The following is a 21,412-nucleotide window of genomic DNA, read 5'->3' as shown; positions in this document are numbered from 1 at the left end:
TCCTCCATGGGAGCAAGCCGAGGAGAGCAGCTCCTGTCTGCTGGTGGTTCTGTGCCTTACCAGGGGCCCAGAGGGCTGGCTGCAGATGGCCACTAACACTTTTGGGCCCCAGACTGCTTTGTCGTAATCCCTGGGTCCTGTTGAAGAGCGGCTCCCCTGGTTTGCATGGTGGTTCTGGTTCTGGAGGCGGCCGATCCGGCAGAGATGGCGCCCGGGTAAAGAGACAGAGAGCAGCCACTGTTCTGCAGGCTGAGGTTTGATGACAGTCGCCTCTGGGGGTGACAGGTGTGCCCCCCCCCCCCCCCCCCCCCCCCCAGATGTCTGACTGAATAAAAGTCATTGTTAAAAGAAATCACCTTCCTGCCGTTTCACTTTTTCGCGGTTTCTGCATTCATTCTAAAAGTTTAAAGTCATTTTAAAGACTGAAACATCTCAATTCATGAGGAGAAGCAACCAGAGGACTGAAGAGCAAAATGATTTTGTAATCATCCATCACAGTTGGAAATCAAACTTCATGCAAAGTATCCCCAGAGAAAGACGTTGACCGCCAGCAGCAGCAGAGCATTAAAGTTGCAGACTCTCCTCCAGACTGACTCCTCGTGCAGGAAGTGCAGATCGGTTTGCTCTGTGTTTGGTGCTGCTGATTGTGACGTTTGATTCAGGCCGCAGAGACGCAGAGCTACTCTCTTCCATGTAGGCTGTTCCCTTCCTGGGCTGATGCTGTCCACGGGGTCAGGCGCTGTCTGAGGGGGCGTGAGGTCGATGCGAGGCTCCACACTGAACCTGGACCACCAGGTTAATCTGTAGAGCTAAACAGGAGAAGAATTCATTTATTCCACATAGAGGGAAATATTAAATCTTTTACTTTTTTCAGTTTAGAGATTAAAAATCACTGTGAGAAAATTTGAATTTAAGCCCCTTTTCCAGCAGAAGCCTGAGTATTTCTCAATGGATGCCAAAATAAAACCACAATCAGCCTTGTTTTGATTAATTAGACAATGTTAAATGAGGTAATGTCACAATTCAATTCAGTTTATTTCTATAGCGCCAATTCACAACACGTCCCATCTCAAGGGACTTTCCAGTTCACCAGATCTCCCAGTATAACCATAAACCTCCATTCACACCTTGTTCCTAGACCTAACTGGTCTAACGAAATAAGGAAGAGAAAAGTAGAAAGTGTTCCTCACTCCACCCAAACATTCACACAGCAGGTTTTTATTTTTATCCGTATTGGGACTTAAATGGAGTTTCATTCATTATAGTAACTGCGGACCTGTGGGGCTGCTGTCGGTCATTAGATATCTACATCTCTAGTTCTATCTGTGTCTGCCCTGGGCTCTTTGGGATGGTTCTGGGGCCCCTCACACCATCTAGTGAGCATATGTTTCTGCTGAGGTAGCCTTACAAACCTTATATACAGAAGTATACTCACGCTTGGATCCTACGATGGAGTATTAGGCCAGCTAGAGTTTTAACATTCAAAGAATAAAGTCGTAACATTAAGAGAATAAAGTCGTAACATTAAGAGTATAAAGTTGTAACATTAAGAGAATAAAGTAACATTAAGAGAATAAAGTCGTAACATTAAGAGAATAAAGTCGTAAAATTACGAGAAAAAAGTCGTAAAATTACGAGAATAAAGTCGTAACATTAAGAGAATAGTTGTAACATTACGAGAATAAAGTCGTAACATTAAGAGAATTAAGTCCTAAAATTACGAGAATAAAATTGTAATACGAGAATAAAGTCGTAAAATTACGAGAATAAAGTCGTAATATTACGAGAATAAAGTCGTAACATTACGAGAATAAAGTCGTAACATTAAGAGAATAAAGTCGTAACATTAAGAGAATAAAGTTGTAACATTAAGAGAATAAAGTCGTAACATTACGAGAATAAAATTGTATTACGAGAATAAAGTCGTAACATTATGAGAATAAAGTCGTAATATTACGAGAATAAAGTCGTAATATTACGAGAATAAAGTCGTAACATTACGAGAATAAAGTCGTAACATTAAGAGAATAAAGTCGTAACATTAAGAGAATAAAGTCGTAACATTACGAGAATAAAGTCGTAACATTAAGAGAATAAATTTGTAACATTGAGAGAATAAAGTCGTAACATTAAGAGAGTAAAGTCGTAAAATTACGAGAATAAAGTCGTAACATTAAGAGAATAGTTGTAACATTACGAGAATAAAGTCGTAACATTAAGAGAATTAAGTCCTAAAATTACGAGAATAAAATTGTAATACGAGAATAAAGTCGTAAAATTACGAGAATAAAGTCGTAATATTACGAGAATAAAGTCGTAACATTACGAGAATAAAGTCGTAACATTAAGAGAATAAAGTCGTAACATTAAGAGAATAAAGTTGTAACATTAAGAGAATAAAGTCGTAACATTACGAGAATAAAATTGTAATACGAGAATAAAGTCGTAACATTATGAGAATAAAGTCGTAATATTACGAGAATAAAGTCGTAATATTACAAGAATAAAGTCGTAACATTACGAGAATAAAGTCGTAACATTAAGAGAATAAAGTCGTAACATTAAGAGAATAAAGTCGTAACATTACGAGAATAAAGTCGTAACATTAAGAGAATAAATTTGTAACATTGAGAGAATAAAGTCGTAACATTAAGAGAGTAAAGTCGTAACATTACGAGAATAAAGTCGTAACATTACGAGAATAAAATTGTAATATTACGAGAATAAAGTCCTCAGACAACAACCCGTTTCAGAAAGAAAGCTTTGAGCTCCGCCCAGCAGATGATGGCCGCCCAGCTCCACCAATCAGCAACCAGAGTCCACTTTGACATCCTGCCCAGTTTGATGCTGCTGCTAAAAGATTTCCTGATTTATCAAACCGATGCTAAAGTAGAACTTTACATGATGCTCCACATTCCTCATTTTAGGGAAGAAAGGGCTTCTGGGAAGAGTTCTCATAAAATACAACTTGTTTCTCGTAATTTTCCGACTTTATTCTTCTAATATTACGACTTTATTCTCATGATAGAATATATATATATATATCTAGCCTGGCCCTAATACTGCGTGGGAGGATCCAGATGTTTTTCTTATTATCAGACATGGCTCTGAGTACCGTCGTTATAACAGTAAACCTGTATTTACCGTGTGTCGTTGGGTCGCTGCTATTATCAGCTCGGTGTGTTTTTCTTTCTCTTCTTCTCTTTTCTTACAGGCATGGAAGTGAATTTATTCTGCATTTTCTCTTTTATATTCTTTCTGTCTTTCTTCCCATTATTCTTAAGGCTTTCCTTTCTCATCTCGCTTCTCATCAAATATATGTTTTGTTTTCCCCAAAGTTTCTAATAAAGATACAGAAAGTGGAAGCTAATGGCAACAGCCATGATGGTAAACTGATTATCCAGCAAGTTAATACTCAGTGCTATATTATTTATTAGCTATGCCCAGAATCAGCAGTAGTATAAGAATTATAGAAACATTGAATTTCTTTTTTTGTATAAAAGGAAAAATCTGCTTTGATGATATTTTTTATAATTACCGAGTAAAATGAAAGCATAACTTACATGTTCTGTTGGTATGGGCGCAGACAGCAGGCTGACAGCAACAATCACTATGCAGGTGAGAGCCAGGAGGATGAGAGCAAAGTACAGGTAATGGACAGCAGTTAAAACCGAGGGCCGAACATCAGGCTGACCGCAGGACGGGGCAGCATAGCAGAACTCCAGAATCATCCGGACCAGTCCCACAACCAGGCCCACAATCAGACCCCAGAAAGCTCCCTGGGAAACAGATCAACAAACAGAAATACTGCAGGAAAGAACCGAAAGATCTTTATGTTTTCTCTTTTTTGAGTTTTTATGGCACTAATGGCTCGTTTCTTACAGTAGGCTGACAGGAAAGGGGGTATGATAGAGGGGGGGAGACATGCTGGAAAGGACCACAGGATGGATTTGAACCCGGGTCGGCGGCATTGAGGACTAAAGCCTCCGTACATGAGTCGTGCGTGCTAACCACTGCCCCACCTGCCCGCTAACCACGGCCCCACCTGCCCGCTAACCACGGCCCCACCTGCCCGCTAATCACGGCCCCACCTGCCCGCTAACCACGGCCCCACCTGCATGCTAACCACGGCCCCACCTGCCCGCTAACCACGGCCCCACCTGCCCGCTAACCACGGCCCCACCTGCCCGCTAACCACTGCCCCACCTGCCCGCTAACCACGGCCCCACCTGCCCGCTAACCACTGCCCCACCTGCATGCTAACCACTGCCCCACCTGCATGCTAACCACGGCCCCACCTGCCCGCTAACCACGGCCCCACCTGCCCGCTAACCACTGCCCCACCTGCATGCTAACCACCGGCCCCACCTGCCCGCTAACCACTGCCCCACCTGCATGCTAACCACGGCCCCACCTGCCCGCTAACCACGGCCCCACCTGCCCGCTAACCACTGCCCCACCTGCATGCTAACCACGGCCCCACCTGCCCGCTAACCACTGCCCCACCTGCATGCTAACCACGGCCCCACCTGCCCGCTAACCACGGCCCCACCTGCCCGCTAACCACGGCCCCACCTGCCCGCTAACCACTGCCCCACCTGCATGCTAACCACGGCCCCACCTGCCCGCTAACCACGGCCCCACCTGCCCGCTAACCACGGCCCCACCTGCCCGCTAACCACGGCCCCACCTGCCCGCTAACCACTGCCCCACCTGCATGCCCATCTTTATGTTTTCTCTCTGTTTCCCGGAAGTGTAGAACTATAGGATCATGATGCAGAAAGTTGAAGAGAAGCAGCTGTTTCCAGTCAATGAACCGATGGCTTTGGGTTCAGGAGAAGGACTAATCACCAGTGAACAGAACTAAACCCACCCTGAGAGCGTCTATCCAAACAGTTTTCACAGCGCAGTCATTTTTCCACATTTAGTTCTGTTCAAGCCTTATTTTAAATGGTATGAAATTAATCTCTTTTCTCTAAAGACTAAATCGGATCAGATCTCCATCTTTAGGAGGTTTCCTCTGCGGAACATCTCAGCACCATCAGGTTGGTTGGGAGATGTCGAATCCTGATCCACCCCCACAGACTGCCACTCTGGGTCCCTGAGCAAGACCCTTTACCCCACACTGCTTCCCAGGCGCCGCATAATGACAGCCCACTGCTCCCCAAGGGGAGGGGTTAAATGCAGAGGTAAATTTCTCCAATGTAAGATCAATAAAGTTAAATAATTATTAACGATTAGCTCATAAATAATTTCCAGGACGGTGTGGTTCTGATCCACTCCTGTGAGATCTTGGCTGTGTTGTTTAGGTTCAGCCTGAGGTTCAGGGGTTCTGGATCAGGTCTCCATTCAGGACGTCTCTGTTCCTCGCTGCATTTATCTTCCCCTCATCCTGACTGATCTGTTAGTTCCTGCTGTTTTCTGCCACCGCCGTGCTTCACTGTAGGGATGGGACTGTCCTGGTGGGAAGTGATGCATTGTTTCCTCCAGGCGTTCAACTAAAGTTCAGTCTTTGTCCCCTTAGACCAGAGAACTTTGTTCCTGATGGTCTGAGGTCCTTTTGGTGACCTCCAGACGGTCCACCTTGTTGTCTAATTAAGGATGGGTTTTGGGAGGTCTGCTCCACCTTACAGGCCTGATTGATAGATTGCTGCAGACGTTCTGGAATGTTCTCTTCTCTCCACAGAGGAAAGCTGGAGCTCCAGCTGAAGGGTCTCCTCCCTGACTGAGGTCCTTCTCCCTGATGGTTCCGTTCCAACAGCTGATCAGCTCTAGGTGGAGTCCTCTCAGTTCCAACCTTCTTCCAACCAGTGATCCCAGTGATGCCACTGGGATCCTTTAAATTAGCAGAGATCCTGCAGAAAACGATCCTGTCTTTGGGGTCTACAGACAGTTCCTCTGACCTCCAGCGTGCTGCATGCTCTCTGACATCACTGTCTGCTGTGGGACCGTCTGGACGAATCAGCCGAATCTACTAAAGATGGATCCATCAAAACTTTAGGAACATCTGAAGGAGGATCAGTGGAAACAGGAGGACCTTCAGCTCAACTTTCAGCTTCATAGTTAGGCTGTGAATACTTATTAGCCCCCTCTTTTAATTGCCAAAGAAAAGTGCTTTCAACACATTTCACTTCCCCAAACAGCACCAAGACAGAACAGTCACCAGAGTCAGCTGCTAAATATATATCATTCTAAGCTTTTAGAAGAGCTTGCTCTGTGCTGTAAAAGGATTTAAAACCAGATTGTAAAACCTCTAAAGTATTTTGTTCTTTCAGTTAAACCATTGGCTGATTATAAACCAGCTTCTTGAGGATTTCTCAAAGGAATTATAGCTCAGAAACAGGCCTATAGTACCGCAGGATCCAAGATAGGTTTCTTAATTAAAGTCTGAACTGCATTTTTTAGGACCTACGCCTGAAGACACACTTTTATTCACAAGAGCAACGACTGAAGGAACAACGAAACAATGAAATGATTCCATCCTGTTCAATAAATGATCAGTGTTTTTAATTCAGTGTAATTTTCATGTGAATGTGCTTTACTGGAGGCATCCATGTTTGTCAAAGAACACTACTGCCACCTACTGGTTAGTGACGTCACGGTGCGGTATCGGCTGTTGATCAAGTCCCAGTGCTGTATCTGGTGTTTGTCACAACGCGCTATTATCCAAGTCATCTTGAAAACATTCTTCTTCCAAATGTTGGCTACATATTACGGGTTTTTTCTCTGGCCAGAAGTTCGATGGCAAATCCTCCCTCTTCAAGTTGGCGATCCAACGACGATATCTATTTAGCTAACTAAATATTTAGGAAGCAACAAGCTAGCTGACTATTTAGCTAGCTGAAAAACGGGTGCTGCAGCTGAAACTGTTGGAACGTTGGCCGTATAGCAGAGAGTTATTTCCACAACAATCAGTTCTGTTGTAGCAAACAACAGAACTGATTGGCTGACATGCAGCATCGAAATTCAGAAATGTAGAGAATGTAGAGAACATTTTGGGTCAAAATCCAAATCCAGGAAGTTGAGGTATTCACCAGTAAGATCAGCTCAGTGGACAGAAACACCAGGGCTCTGTTTCAAGTAGCAGGTTTTTTAAAAACTCTGTTTTCGAAACTTTAAATCAGGGAAACTCTGAGTTTTCCGTTTTTCTCGTTCTCTGTTTCTGTTGCCATAGTAACATCCTCCCAGACCCGGCCAGCAGCAGGTTTCCTTCAGTAAACTCAGTGTCCTCTGTCTCCGCTCTCCTTACAGCCAATCACAGTGTTTTAGTTTCTGATTTAGTCACATTTATGCTGTAGTTTTGCACTTAAATGAAAATGAAATTGTCTAGAGCTGTTTTAAACAAAAATTATTTTTGTATACACTTGTTTATAAAAAACTACAAAATAAAGCTGTCTAAGTCTAAGTCATAAATAAAGTAATTTTCTAGGTCCGTTAGACACATTAGGGTTTAAAAACAAACACTGCATGTCTGTTTGACGAGGATGATCGGCATTAATTCACAATTAAATTAATTGATCAATTAAATATTTATAGGCAGAGGATTCTACAACTCAGTGACAGGATAGGAGATTTATCTGTTTTTGGTTTGTTTAAGATGAGCAAGATGAAAATTATTTTATTTAGTTATTTTTACAGAACATGAAGAACTACTGAAATTATTTTCAGATTACACATAAATAGGTTCAGTTAAAGGAATAGGAATTATTTAGGGTTAGGATTAGGATTCACTCGGTGATAACCTACTGAGCCTACTGGCACAATCTGGAGCCATTCTGAAGCCATGTGACGCCACATGGGATGAGAAGCTATTTTATTTCCTGTAACAGAAGCTGGGTTTAGCATTAGCAGGATCAGTGATGGTCGAGGCAGTAGGAGCGTTTCTCCAGGTCAATGAATGTCCCAAAGTCATCGATAAAATGTAGGATCGGTCTCTGATTTTAGGAATTTCCATCGTAGAGTTTGATGTCATGGTTTAAAACCTGCTACTCATCCTCCAACAAGTGCTGGTCCAGACAGCCTTTGGTTAAATCAGGCATCGGATGCCATTATTTCTTTGTGTCTGTGAGGAACCTACCTGTTCATTGGCCCGAGGCCAGAAAATGGCCATGATGAAGACAGCAGTAATGGGCGGGGCCAGGAAGCTGGTCACAGACTGGATGTACTCAAAGAGCTTTCCACTGTTGGCTGTCTGGATTACTGGAATCCACACCAGACTGATGCACATCAGGACCAGGACGAAAACCCTGAACACACCAGAAAAGAGTCTGAAGCAGACAGAAGAACTGCTTGGTTGCCTGGAAACGGTTCCTGGAAACGGTTCCTGGAAACGGTTCCTGGAAACGGTTCCTTAAAGGTTTGGACTCAGTGTTTAGACGAGATTGTTAGATGTTTAGATTGTCTGCAAAAACATTTGTCAGCAAGATAAATATTTAAGTATTTAGTTAGGAAAATAAATATTTAGTTAAAATAAAAAAATAGTTAAAATAATAAATATTCAGTTAAAATAATAAATGTTTAGTTAAAATAATAAACATTTAGTTAAATAATAAATATTTAGATAAAATAATAAATATTTGCTTAGTAAATTAAATATTTATTTAAAATAATAAATGTTTAGTTTGGAATTTAGATTTTTATAAATGAATAAATGACATCGTGGGAAAATGACTTTTAAGCACCTTATTTTACTCTTAAAAGGCTAAATAATCATAAATATTTCTCCTAATTTCTGACTGCTGAACTTTACGATCGGCTCCCATAGATGCATTCTTTATATATTTACATGATCTTGTTTCGTGGTGTTAATCAGGTAAATGTGCCACCCACACCATTCAGTTGTAAATCTCTTGTTTTACTTTTACTGCTCTGCTTCAAAGTTTAATTTTCATTTCCTTAAAGAAAACTTAATTGATAAACTAAAACAACTGTGTTTGATTTTCTCCCTTTCGTTAAGAGAAACGGCTCCCAGGCAGATATTCCATCTGAACCCTCTGCTCCATGACAGCTGCAGGAAAATTATCAATAGAGTTTGATCATATTTAGGTAATTAGTGCACATTTTGACACTAATAATGTCTGCACTTCATCCTCCATCAGAACTCTAGGTTTCACAGTAGGACGGTTTTGTTTCGGAACATTTAAAGAAAAGTTGAGTGTATCTGGACCGGAGCTGTGGTCTCCATCCCTACCTCCCAACAATCATCAGTTCCATCTCTGAAGCTCCTGGTCTTACTCGGTGGTACAGGTCCAGAGTAAAGATGGTGGAACTGCTGTTGAAAATGGATGTCAGAGATGACATCAGAGCCGCCAGAATCACCGCCAGCATCAAACCACGCAAACCTGGAAAAAAAGGGATTCACATGATTGGAGGGCAGTGTTCATTCCGTCAGCTTTTTTAAAATTAGTCTTAGTCACAATGACAAAAATCTATTTTAGTCTTAGTCATATTTGGTCATTGTCTTCCCAATTTAGCTTTAGTCTTTGTCTAAATCTATTTTAGTCATTTTAGACATTTTAGTCAACACTGTACAGAATAAAACTTCACCACACAGCTTCTCTTTTTCTCTATTTTATTTATATAACACTGTGCAGGTTGAGCTTCTTTCAGTCATTAGCTGTGATGATGATGATGATGATGATGATGATGGAGGCAGAGGTCAGACTCTCCTCAGCAGACTGATAGAAGATCCTCCGCCTCTGAAGGACCTCAGCTTCCTCCAGAAGTCCAGTCTGCTCTGTCCCTTCTTGCAGACGGCTTCCCAGGTGTGTCTCCAGTCCAGCTTGTTGTCCAGGTGAACACCGAGGGATTTCTACTCCTCCTCCTCTTCTTCTCCCAGGATGTTAACAGGATTCAACTTGTTCCTGTTTCTTCTGAAATCTCCAATCATCTCCTTGTTTTGTTGACCTTCAGGATCAGATGATTATTTCCACACCATGCCACAAAACGCTTCACCAGCTCTCTGTCCTCAGCTTCTGCTTCATCTTTGATGCTCCCAATGACTGCAGAGTCATCCCAGGATTCCTGCAGAGGACAGGACTCTGTCTGGTCCTGGAAGTCAGAGGTGAACAGAGGAATGGAGAGAGTACCGTCCCCTGTGGTGCTCCTGTGCTGCTGGATCTGACAGCTGAGCCTTCAGTCTACCAACCTGTTGTCTGTCTGTCAGGTATCAAAGACCATGATCCTCACAGTGCTTTCTGCCTTGTCTAAATGAGAGTGGGTTTGTTGAGGCAGGTGAATGATGACATCATCAACTCCATCTTCACGGCGATAAGCAAACAGCAGAGGGTCCTGATAGCTGCTGGTTTGCTTGCTGAGGTGAACCAACAGAAGGACCTTCATGATGTGGGATGTCAGGATAACTGCTTGTTGCTTCATTTTTTTCTGGTTGAGGTTTTGTGGAAAAATATGAATAAAACAAGAGCAGAGGAAAGATAAAAGATAAAGATTCTTTTGATGATTTACAAAACTTCAGTAATCATGATGCAGGAAAATGATGAAGGCGGCTGTACTGGAGAACCAGCAAAACAAAGAGGGGAAATGCAACTTTAGAGGAGAACACTGTAATTAGTGAAAGCTCTGACTGAGGGAGAAATGTTTGAACGGGGAAACAGTGAAAGACGAAATGCAAAATCAATCCAATGATATGGGAATAATCACCAACTAGAGTAAACACCAACCTGACTGGAAAACTAGAAAATAACCAAGAAAAATCAACCGGAAAACAATAGTGAAAAAGGTAAATATAGTAGAGAACAAAGGCTGCGTTCACACTGCAGCCTGAAGTGACCCAAATCCGACTTTTTTGCCCATATGCGACCTGGATCTGATCTATTCATGGCAGTCTGAACAACACAGATCCGATTTTTTCCAATGCGACCCAGACCGCTCTGCTATGTGGTCCTGAATCCGATACAAATCTGATCTCTTCAAATGGCACCTGTGTCTGAACGTCCAGGTCGCATTCATCCGACCTGGACATTATTAATACCCGACAAAGGTCACTATTATGCATCTTGCTATGTAGAAGCGGCAAGAAAAACAAAAACCATGGCAGATGATGATGCGGAGAGCAGTATATAAGTCTAACCATATTGAGAAGATTGTGTTTTTATGGTTGGAAAAGCTCGCTAGATGCGCTCTGGCACTACCATCCATGTTTGATTCCCAAAAAAAAGAGCGTGCTGGCCTGTGATGTCATTGCGTCCTCTACTGCGCATGCGGGACACTTGCGTTGTATGACTGCAGGTCACACAGCAGATCACATACAAGTCCATGTATTTGGAAATATGATCGGCAACGCAAAAAAATCGGATTTCGCAAAAAAAAAAAAAAAATGGAATTGAACATCAAGGCCTGCGGGGTGAACGTAGCCTAACATAGAAACGTTCATCTAAAGACCTAATCTGAGCAGAGTGTCTGCAGGTCAATGCAGCGAGGAATGATCTGATCTTTATATCGGAGAAACCAAACAACCTCTCCACAGACGCATGGCCCAACACAGGAGAGCGCCCTCCTCTGGACAAGACTCTGCGCTACATCTACACCTGATGGACAAAGGACATTCTTTGGAGGACCAGAATGTTCATATTTTGGACAAAGAAGACAGGTGGTTTGTTAGGGTTAGTGCTTTGTGCTTTCTTGGGCTGCTGGATAAAATCTGGAACTAAACGCTATTTCTGACATTTTGAATTAAAAAATCTTCCTGGATGGAAGAGAAACGTCTTCAAACTTGGAAACAAAGTTCAGTGGATTGATTTTTTTAAACTTTTTTGGAAGTTCATCAAAAGACTGAAAGGAAACCCAAACCACAGTAATATGTATTGTGAAATGAAAATGATGTTAGACAGATTGAATAATGCATCAGGAAACATACGGTCTTCCAGGTGTGACTCACCGACAGGCATTAATTCCACCACCAGTTTCGGGTAAGCAATGTTGGAGCAGCCAACCGATGTTCCACAGATCCTCTGACACAGCTCTGGATCCACGCAGCCGATCTCATCTACCAACAGAGAGAGAAACAAATAAACCATCATTAAATCAGTAATGATTGCCATTGATTCTGTTTAAAGCCCGTTTCATGTTTAAGCACCAACATTTATGAAGAAAACCATGAAAGTTCAGCAAAAAGAGGCACTAAGAGCTTACCTGGGAACAGCGCTCGGCTTATCATGCCGGGCATTACAATGAAGAACATGGGCAGCAGTTTCAGGTACCCCCCCAAAACGCTACCTCCTTTAGCATGGGACAAGGACCTGGCTGACAGCGACCTCTGAACGATGACCTGCACATTCAGACACAGTCAGTTTCCTTCATCATAATAATCGATTCATTTTTAAGTTTTATTGCCCTCGTTTGGTTAATCTGTTAAAATGATGTTGTTAAACTCCTTTATTATTCTTCCAGGACTAGCTATGTGGAATGAACCCTGAATGGCAGGAAAACGGGAGCTGAGGCCCCCAATGATCTGATCTACTCCTCTAAGGCTCCTTCTGGAGATGGCAAACCAGTAAAACCACTAAAGCCAGACTGGAAGGGATCATCAGCCATCACTAAGAGCCAGTGCAGTTATCAGCCAGACCTCCGGTTGTTCACTGCTAGAAAACCTATGTTACCCACAATCCTCTGCATGACAGACTTTTAGGCAAACTCATCTTAAAAAGTTGATCAAAAATACATTAAATGTTCTTATGCTTATTCACACTTTCATACTTCAAGGGTTTCTAAATGGAGATCTTCAGCCGTTTCCTACGTTTGTCTAACTTTAGAATTAAATAAAATGTAGTTTTATAGAATACAGTTTGCAGAAATATGAATATTTACTCATCTATTTATTTGAAAATTGAAAAAAATGATCCAATGTGTTAGATATGTAAATCTAAGAGGCACCTGATTGAAGAAATGAAATCGAATTAAGTCCCAGCTGCTGACTGCCTAAAGAGAAGGGAGGGGTGACCAATCCTGGGTTCCTTAACACAGATCCAACGTTTGCCTTCTGGAGTTCAAATTTAGGGCTTTATGTGGAAGTTATAGTTTCTACCAGGACAGGAACCAGGATAAGGACTATCGTACAATAATCATTACTACACAGAGGGCCGGATCTATCAAAGGTTTGCGTGTATAAAAACGTGAGCTATTTCACTGCGCACGCTAAAAAATGTACAAACTGATCTATCAACAGCGTGCTAAAAGGATTTGGTCTTTAAAACGCGCTAAATAGCGCCTCTTATCCATTTAGTACTTTTTCTGCAATGAATATGCAATATGGGGCGTTTACACGCAAAAGTGCGTCTTGTGGGAGGAGAACATGTAAATATATTAATTTAGCACTCGCAAAGTGATTTATCAAACCTGAAAGCAATTTTGCTAACGGTATCTGACGCTATATTTAACATGTTTCAAAAGAAGGTGCAAATGGTCTGTATGCGTAATTGCGCACACATGGCAGCGGTTATTGTCGCAAGAAGGAGACATGGAAATGAAGCAAGGAGACGCAGAGAACGCATTTTTTCACTCCGTGTGAATATTTTTGGAATGAACGAGGAAACGAACATCAAAACATATCGTTTATCCAGCATTCCCAGTTTGGAGCTGTTGGGGGAACTCCGAATGGATTTGGAGCCAGGCACAAGGAGGACCCACGCAATACCAGATATCACTAAATTCCTTGCAACGTTGCACTTTTTTGCATCTGGGATTTCCCTATCTCGTTTTCAGAAGTGCTGTCCGACGTTTTAAATGTCAGACAGGACGCCCTAACGGAGAACCCCGACCTCCTCGTTGCGCCTGTGGAGCAACAGGCCAATGCTGCAGGGATGCGTACGCGCAGTCATCTTATCCACAGTCACTTCTTGTGAGCCATTTGGTATGTGCATTTTTCTACAGGCCAATACAAAACACCAGTTTTTTTATTTTTTTTTTATTGCAGTGAAATAGAAGGTTGCCAAAGTGTATATATATATATATATATTTTTTTTTTTTTTGGAGGGGGTGGGGGGGTCACTGTAAGATTAAAATTTCTTAATGCACTAGTTTGTACAAACAACAAACTACTTTGCCGCAAACCACAAAACGCGCAAAACCATCATTTAAATAGGGCGTCTCCAACAGTTTTGCACCTGCCACACTGTCGCTACAAGCATGCTTAGTGTGAGGGATTGCTGAAGAGTCAAGGAGTCGATGCAATCAGCTGGTTTTCCTTAGATAGAAAACTTTGAATCAATCTGACTGGATGATCTGGTAAACTGGAAAGTGACCTGAGATGACATGATGTGAATTGGAGCTATAGAAATAAACTGAATAGATTATTATATATTAAGGTTAGTTATCTTTTCTCATTTCTAACAGAATTCATTTTAAGCAATTAGGCATTAATTTATTGAGATAAAGACAGACAGCTATAGTTCCCAGACAAAGTCAGTTCTGAGGGTGGTTGATCTAAATAGAGGTCAGCTGATGATGGCCAACTGCTGCCCAGCTGAGGGAAATAAAGCAGCTGATGAAGAGGCTGGGAGATCAGCTCAGGCTTCCTCCTCCTTATCTAAACCGCTCTATGAATCTCCGTTAGTGTTGGAATGTAGATGAAGTCACCTGATCGGTGCACCAGACCCACGTGGCCAAAACAGTGAGGCCGAAGATTAAACCAGGCCAAGGCAAATCTCCAGATAGGGGATCCCTGAACATATGGAAAGCATCAGAACGAGGAAGGTGGCAGGTGGTGTTCGCCACCGTCACCGTGGGACTGCTCCACATGTACTGCTCCACTAGGCCCTCATACCAGCCCACCCTGATGAAAGCTGGAGATACGGAAGACAGTCTTTTCTAGGTTATATGTATCACACTACATGGCCTTAAAACAACACCACCTTTACATAGACATGTTTCCATATTTCTAACTCTAGGTATAAATGATCTATATGTTGTGAGGAGAGCCGTGTGTATCTCACCTATGAACATCAGTGAAAGGGCTCCACCAACCATGATCAGAGTCTGGAGCGCATCAGTGTAGATGACTGCTGTCAATCCACCTACAGGCACATAAATCATGATAATCTCTCCTTCCTTAGACTCATAGATCATCATATTTCCAGAAGAAGGTCGATCAAATGCTGGTGAAGATTCTCAGTCATCCAGGTCAGTCATTCCAAAAAAGAAAATTAAAATCAATCCTCTGGACTTTGTTTCCAAGTCTGAAGACGTTTCTCTTCCATCCAGGAAACATTTTTAATTCAAAATGTCAGAAATAGCGTTTAGTTCCAGGTTTTATCCAGCAGCCCAACAAAGCCTGGTTTTAGTTTAGAAAACATGCAAATAGAAACGGATGAACGGATCCCCCCCTTTGGAATGGGGGTCATTTGGCTTCTTTGTTAGTCTGCAATGCCCCATACCTGTCTATGTCTCTGAAAGGGGGGGGGGGGGCATTAGAGGGAATAGTTGGCCTGGATGAATAGGCGAGGTGTTCTGTTCTCCTGTAAAGGAGAGACCAGTAGTGCAGTGGATTGCTTTTTTCTTTTTCTTTTTTGGAATATGTTGCAATAGAATGAGGTGAAGAAAAGCTGGACGCACTGAATATTATTTTATAGGGAGAATGAGAGAATGAAAGTCAGGCATTACTTTTGAAATAGAACATTTTGAAACAGGCCTGGACTTTAATGATGGCGACTTAGGCCCTGTCAACACGAAGTCAAACCCTGACCTAAATTCACAAATTTTTCACCAAACCAGCCTCTCATCCATACGAAGCCGGCGTTTCGGGGGTCTGTAAACAATCTTTTTTTTATCAAGCCTTCAGAGTGGGAAGATTTTTAAACGCCGTTTTCGCGTTTCCATCTTTAAGCTCTAACCACATTTTTTTCTTACAAGCATGCGTCATAGCGTCGCCTCTAAACACGCATGCACGACACAGAATCACAACAACAATGGCGCCGTACTGTGTTGAATGGTTGCTGCTCATGCTACTCACCCTGCTGTCGGGCTTACAACAGAATCTTCTTCTTCTGGAATATCTCCAGGAAGAACAGAGCAATATAGACCACATAGTTCAGCACCTGAATTTGACTGAACCATGAAAATGGACCCGCAGGGCAACCATGTATAAATATTAGTGCGCATGCCCAACATTTCGTTGCCTGTTTTCGCCTATTTTTGCTTTGGCACCACAGCGCCACTTACAGGCCTGGCATACATTTTGCAGCGTTTTCATGCATTCGTGTCGTCGATCACATTTATTTTACGTCTCCGTCTTTACGACAAACGTTTTGGAAAATATTAGCGTTTCGTGTTCGTTTTGACTTCGTGTGGACGGGGCCTTAACAACCAAACAATTCCTGTAACTGCCATTAAGCTGCTGCTGAGACCAAACTCTCTGACCCTGCAGCACATTTCTCTCTACAATAGTCTGCAGATTTTATTGGATCCTGCAGAGATTCAGATGAAGCAAAGCAGCCCAGAGCATAACAGAGCCTCCATCATGTTTCACCGTAGGGCAGCGATCTTTTCTTGATCTGTAGATCTGCTTTTTCTCATAGTAGCTTCATCTGGTCTGTTCCTGTTTGGCTGTGACTCCATCCTGGAGAGAAATATCAGCTGTGCTGCTGCCATCAACACCTTTGTTTCTAGATGTTGGAGCTTGGCCTGTTTTCCAGTGTAGTCCTGTTTCTCTGACTGTGACTAACTGGATGTGCTCTCTTCATCCTCTGACATGGGAGCTGGCTCGGAGCTCGTCTGCCTGGCTGTGTGTTTCCTGGACGGGGCCGCCTGTGGAGCTGGTTGACAGTAGCCTTTTGTATCTATGCTTCTTTTTCTATGTCTGCTTCTGTCTCCTTGAACCCCAGTGGGCCTCAGCAGATGGCCGCTCACACTGAGCCTGGTTCTGCTGGAGGTTTCTTCCTGTTCAAAGGGAGTTTTTCCTCTCCACTGTCGCTACAAGCATGCTTAGTGTGAGGGATTGCTGAAGAGTCAATGAGTCGATGCAATCAGCTGGTTTTCCTTAGATAGAAAACTTTGAATCAATCTGACTGGATGATCTGGTTGATCTGGATCTATAAAATGTCCTGAGATGACATTGTTATAAAATAAACTGAATTGAATTGGGGTTAAAGTTAAGGTTCTGTATTCACTGCTAAAGGTTAAAGTTATTGTTCAGGTCATTTTCAACCCTTTCACTGGGAGTCATGGTATGGGCCTGACTACATACAGGAAGACAGTCTGTCTACCTGCCACCGTGTACGCCGCCGTCACCACTAACAATATTCCAGTAGACAGATAGAGATTCCAGCCGAGTGACACCTGGATGAAGAGCGCCCCTGAAAAGATATCTGTCTGAGAAACACAGAAAAACAGCAGAATGTAGCACCCGGACATAAGACTGGAAATCTAAGTACTGGTAAAAGAAAGATATTGGTCTTACCGATATTTTTGTAAAGATGTAAAGTATGAGGGATAAAACGGACATGTAAATGCGAATCCTGCGGCCTCCGAATCGTAAAGCGAGGTATTCAGGCATGGTAACCACACCAGCAGAGATGTAGACAGGAATAAAGATCCAACCCAGAGCCACCAGAACCCAGGCTGCCTGTCAACACAATATCATTTGTTATAGCTTTATATAAAAAATTATGGAATTATATTTTTTCCTCCAAACAATCTACCCCGATTCAGCTAAAATTACATTTAGTGGATCGCACTTTATATCTGGAATTTTTTCCTTTTACACGTGGCAGAGGGAGCCGGTACCGAACTCCAGCCGGGGACAAGGTTTTACTGATTGTTCTGTTCTCTCTATGCGTGAACACAGATAAACAGCCAGCCAAACTCCTTATTCAAGAGCCAGCAAGTGAGCGGCTTGCTCATTTATTATCTTCTTACACATTTAGTCAGCATGTCTGACTGCATTGCATTCGGTGTAAAACTAGAAAAGAAAGATACAAAAAATGTCTTAATAAACAGCCATGTAAATATCAGTATTAACGTATCAAAGCATAAGCAGCTTAACATTAACTCAACAGGTATTCTTACAGCAGGCTAGAAAAGTGGCAGATTAGCAAGTAAACACACAGACACACTGCTGTCGTACAGACCACAATATTATACTGTTGTTTTTATACACAAAATACCCATAAAAGATATTAACAAATCTTATCGAATCGGTAAACAATGAGTAACACTTACAACCGTTGCTTTCTGAGAGATTAGCTGCATTGTTGCGGCCCTGAGACGATGCATACACCTTTTTCTCCTGCTTACGTTTTTACTTCCTACCTCTTTTAAACATATTAAACATATTCAGGGCAGAACAGTGATGCAATGAAAAAAACAGAAAATTAAAGGAATAAGAGTCCTGTTTTTTCATGACCTCTGTGTTCATCTGTGTTTCTTCTGAGTTCCCAGCAACTACTTACAGAGGGCTCTCATTCTGAGCCGGGCAAATAGGCTGAGACAATTAGACCATGTAGGAAGAAACTATTTGTATAATGTTTTATATATCTATATCTATATATATCTCTATATATATCTCTATATATATATATATATATAGAGATATATATATATGTATATACACACTGTACAGACCAAAAGTCTGAACACACCTTCTCATTTAAAGAGTTTCCTTTATTTTCATGACTAGTATTCTGATATGTAAATTGCAGATTCATCATGAAGGCATCAAAACTATGAGCGGCCTCTCCGCTGGCCCCGGCCGGCCGGGGCTTTGCTGGGGCTCCTGTCTGGGGATCGGGTGCCCTTGGGGCCTCGGATCCCTGGGGCCTGGGACTGGATCCGCTTCGGGGTGGGGCTGGCTGTTGTTCGGGGATTTTCGGGGTCGGTGCCGGTGCCTTCGCTACGATGCCGGTTCCTGGGCGGTGTTTCTTTCCTATGCCGGTTCTGTGGTATCGGTTCGGGGGGGGGGAGCTGCACGGCATGGTGGGGTGCGGGTTTTGGGCTCCGGTTTTTCCGCTCGCACTTCTCCTCTTGCATATTTATTTTAATTGTAATTATTTATTTATTAATTAATTAATTTATTTACCTATTTATTTATTTCTTTTGTATTTATTTATTTATGTTTTTTCTTTTTTTTTTTTTTTTTCTTTTCTCTTCCTCGGTGGGGGGGAGCGGATGCGGGCGGGTCGGTGTCTGGTGTCCGCTGTCGCATCGTGGGGGCTCCTTTTGTTTTTTTTTTTTTTTATTTTATTTATTTTATTTTTTTTTTTGGGGGGGTTTGGCATGTCTGTTTTCTCGGGGGTCGGGCGGGCCTGCTGGGTGGGGGTCCTGCTGGCGGCGCGCCGCTGGTGTGTGGGGGTCCGGGCGGCTCCGGGGGGGGTGGTGTTGGGGGGCCGGTTTGGGCGGGCTGGCTGCGCTGGCTGGGTATTCGGGTGGGCTTTCCCTCTTGGAGGCATGGCGGAGCTGCTCTGTTCCCGCTGATCGCGGCGGGTGGGGCTGCGGGGCGGGTGGGGGCTTGGAGTGGATATGGCCGGCGCGTGTTGGGGGGCCGGGGCGGCAGAGCTGCTCTGGCCGCGTGTCAGGGCCTGGTGCGGGGGGGGGGGGGGGGGGTTGCGCCGGCTGCGGTCTGCTCTTCTTGCGGTTTTGCGCCGGGCGGCTTTTCTGCTCTCGGGCTGATTCTGTGCGCGGTGTGTTTCGTTGCGCGCTGTTGGCATCGGTCTTGGTGGGGTGGGGCTGCGCTTCTGGCCGGGGAGGCGTTTTGGGGGGGTCCCGCGGCGCTCGCAGCCGGTTCGCGGCGGATGCGCGTGGGCCCCGGCCGCCGGGGCTTGGTGCCGGGGGGGCGGGGCGCGTTTCGGTGCTCTGTGGGGCTGGGGCGCTTCGGTCGGTGCCGTGGGGGGGCTGGTGTTCGGTGCCCGGCCCTACTTCGGGGTGGCCGGCTGCCGGCGGGGCCCGCGGACTCGTCCCCGTGGCGCCGGCATGGCGGTGGCTGGGGGGCTTCTTCGTGGCTGTCTCTCCTCCTCCCTTGGTGGGGGTCTGGTTTCCGGGGCTGGCCCCGCCTTGGTGCCTTCGCTCTTGGGGTCCCTTTGGGCGCCTGGGGCTTTGGGTCTTCCGGCGCTGGACTCAGTGCTCTGGGGGGGGCGCCTCTCCGGCTCTCCACAACCACTATTGAGCATTTTTCATATGGATAAACTTTACATGCACAAGTTCACCCTCACAAACAACTACAGGTGCTAGGCTTCAGGTACTTAGAGATTCACTTCCAAACAGAAACCCCACATTCATATCTTCAGGTAACACAGAGTACATGTCAGACTTAATAATATTACTTTAGCCATAGTTTCAAGGTGTTGCTTTATTGTATATCTCGTACCATGTCTTTTGGTTGTGCTGTTCTTTTTTTCATCTCATTACAGGTGTTGAAGCAGACTGAAAATGTTTTGTCATTGTCTCCTTCCTATCTCCTCTTTCTTTCATCTTTTGTCCTTTTTTTTTCTTTTTCTTTTTCCTTCTTCTTCTTCTGTTTTTCTGCTCTACTTACATTGCAGTGTCCATATGAACTGTAAAACTCCCTGCATAATTATAATAAAGCAATTTATATACATGAAACAAGTGAAGCAGTATGGCAATTGCCATACCGCTACACTTGTGAAAGTAAAATCTGTTGGGCTCCTTTTGGCATCAAGACAATTATTCTTATTGCCACCTTGCCAGACAGGACACTGCAAAAAAATAAAATAAAAAATAAAAATAAAAAAATAAAAACTATGAGTGAACGAATGTGGAATTAAATACTTAACAAAAAGTGTGAAACAACTGAAAATATGTCTTATATTCTAGGTTCTTCAAAGTAGCCTCCTTTAGCTTTGATTACTGCTTCACACACTCTTGGCATTCTCTTGATGAGCTTCCGGAGGTCGTCACCTAAAAAGTTTGTCACTTCACCGGTGTCCCCCTGTCAGGTTTAATAAGTTGGATTTCTTGCCTTATAAATGGGGTTGGGAGCATCAGTTGTGTTTAGCAGAAGTCAGGCAGATCCACAGCTGATAGTCCTGCTGAATGGACTGTTAGAATTTGGATTATGGCAAGAAAATAGCAGCTAAGTAAAGAAAAACGAGCGGCTATCATTACTTTAAGAAATAAAGGTCAATCAGTCCAAAAAATTGAAAAACTTTGAAAGTGTCCCTAAGTGCAGTCGCAAAAACCATCAAGCACTACAAAGGAACTGGCTGAGATGAAGACTACCCCGGGAAAGGAAGACCAAGATTCACCTCTGCTGCGGAGGAGAAGTTCATCTGAGTCACCAGCCTCAGAAATCGGGGGTTAACAGCAGCACAGATTAAAGAGCAGGTCAGTGCCACACCCAGTTCTAACAGCAGACACATCTCTAGAACAACTGCTAAGAGTAGACGGTGTGAATCAGGCCTTCATGGTAGAAGAGCTGCTAGGAAACCACTGCTAAGGTCAGGCAACA

The 21,412-nt window shown here is 43.4% G+C and overlaps 1 protein-coding gene across 1 annotated transcript in view; it reads right to left on the bottom strand.

The window, feature by feature from the left end:
* Window positions 1-313: 313 nt before the first annotated feature.
* Window positions 314-21,412, bottom strand: part of slc5a9 (solute carrier family 5 member 9) — a 45,554-nt gene continuing 24,455 nt past the window's right edge. Inside the window, exons 5-14 of the mRNA XM_038274617.1 lie at window positions 17,411-17,575; window positions 17,217-17,322; window positions 14,949-15,029; window positions 14,593-14,798; window positions 12,151-12,286; window positions 11,897-12,004; window positions 9,191-9,341; window positions 8,078-8,246; window positions 3,564-3,779; window positions 314-809 (exon numbers count right to left, since the gene is read on the bottom strand). Coding sequence (XP_038130545.1) covers window positions 513-809; window positions 3,564-3,779; window positions 8,078-8,246; window positions 9,191-9,341; window positions 11,897-12,004; window positions 12,151-12,286; window positions 14,593-14,798; window positions 14,949-15,029; window positions 17,217-17,322; window positions 17,411-17,575 — 1,635 coding nt within the window. The 3' untranslated portion in view covers window positions 314-512. The remainder of the gene's footprint in view (window positions 810-3,563; window positions 3,780-8,077; window positions 8,247-9,190; window positions 9,342-11,896; window positions 12,005-12,150; window positions 12,287-14,592; window positions 14,799-14,948; window positions 15,030-17,216; window positions 17,323-17,410; window positions 17,576-21,412) is intronic.

Source organism: Cyprinodon tularosa, unplaced genomic scaffold, assembly GCF_016077235.1.
Source record: "Cyprinodon tularosa strain WSP-4 unplaced genomic scaffold, ASM1607723v1 ctg922, whole genome shotgun sequence".
Classification (NCBI taxonomy): Eukaryota; Metazoa; Chordata; class Actinopteri; order Cyprinodontiformes; family Cyprinodontidae; genus Cyprinodon; species Cyprinodon tularosa.
This window is presented reverse-complemented; position numbering and strand designations above follow the sequence as displayed.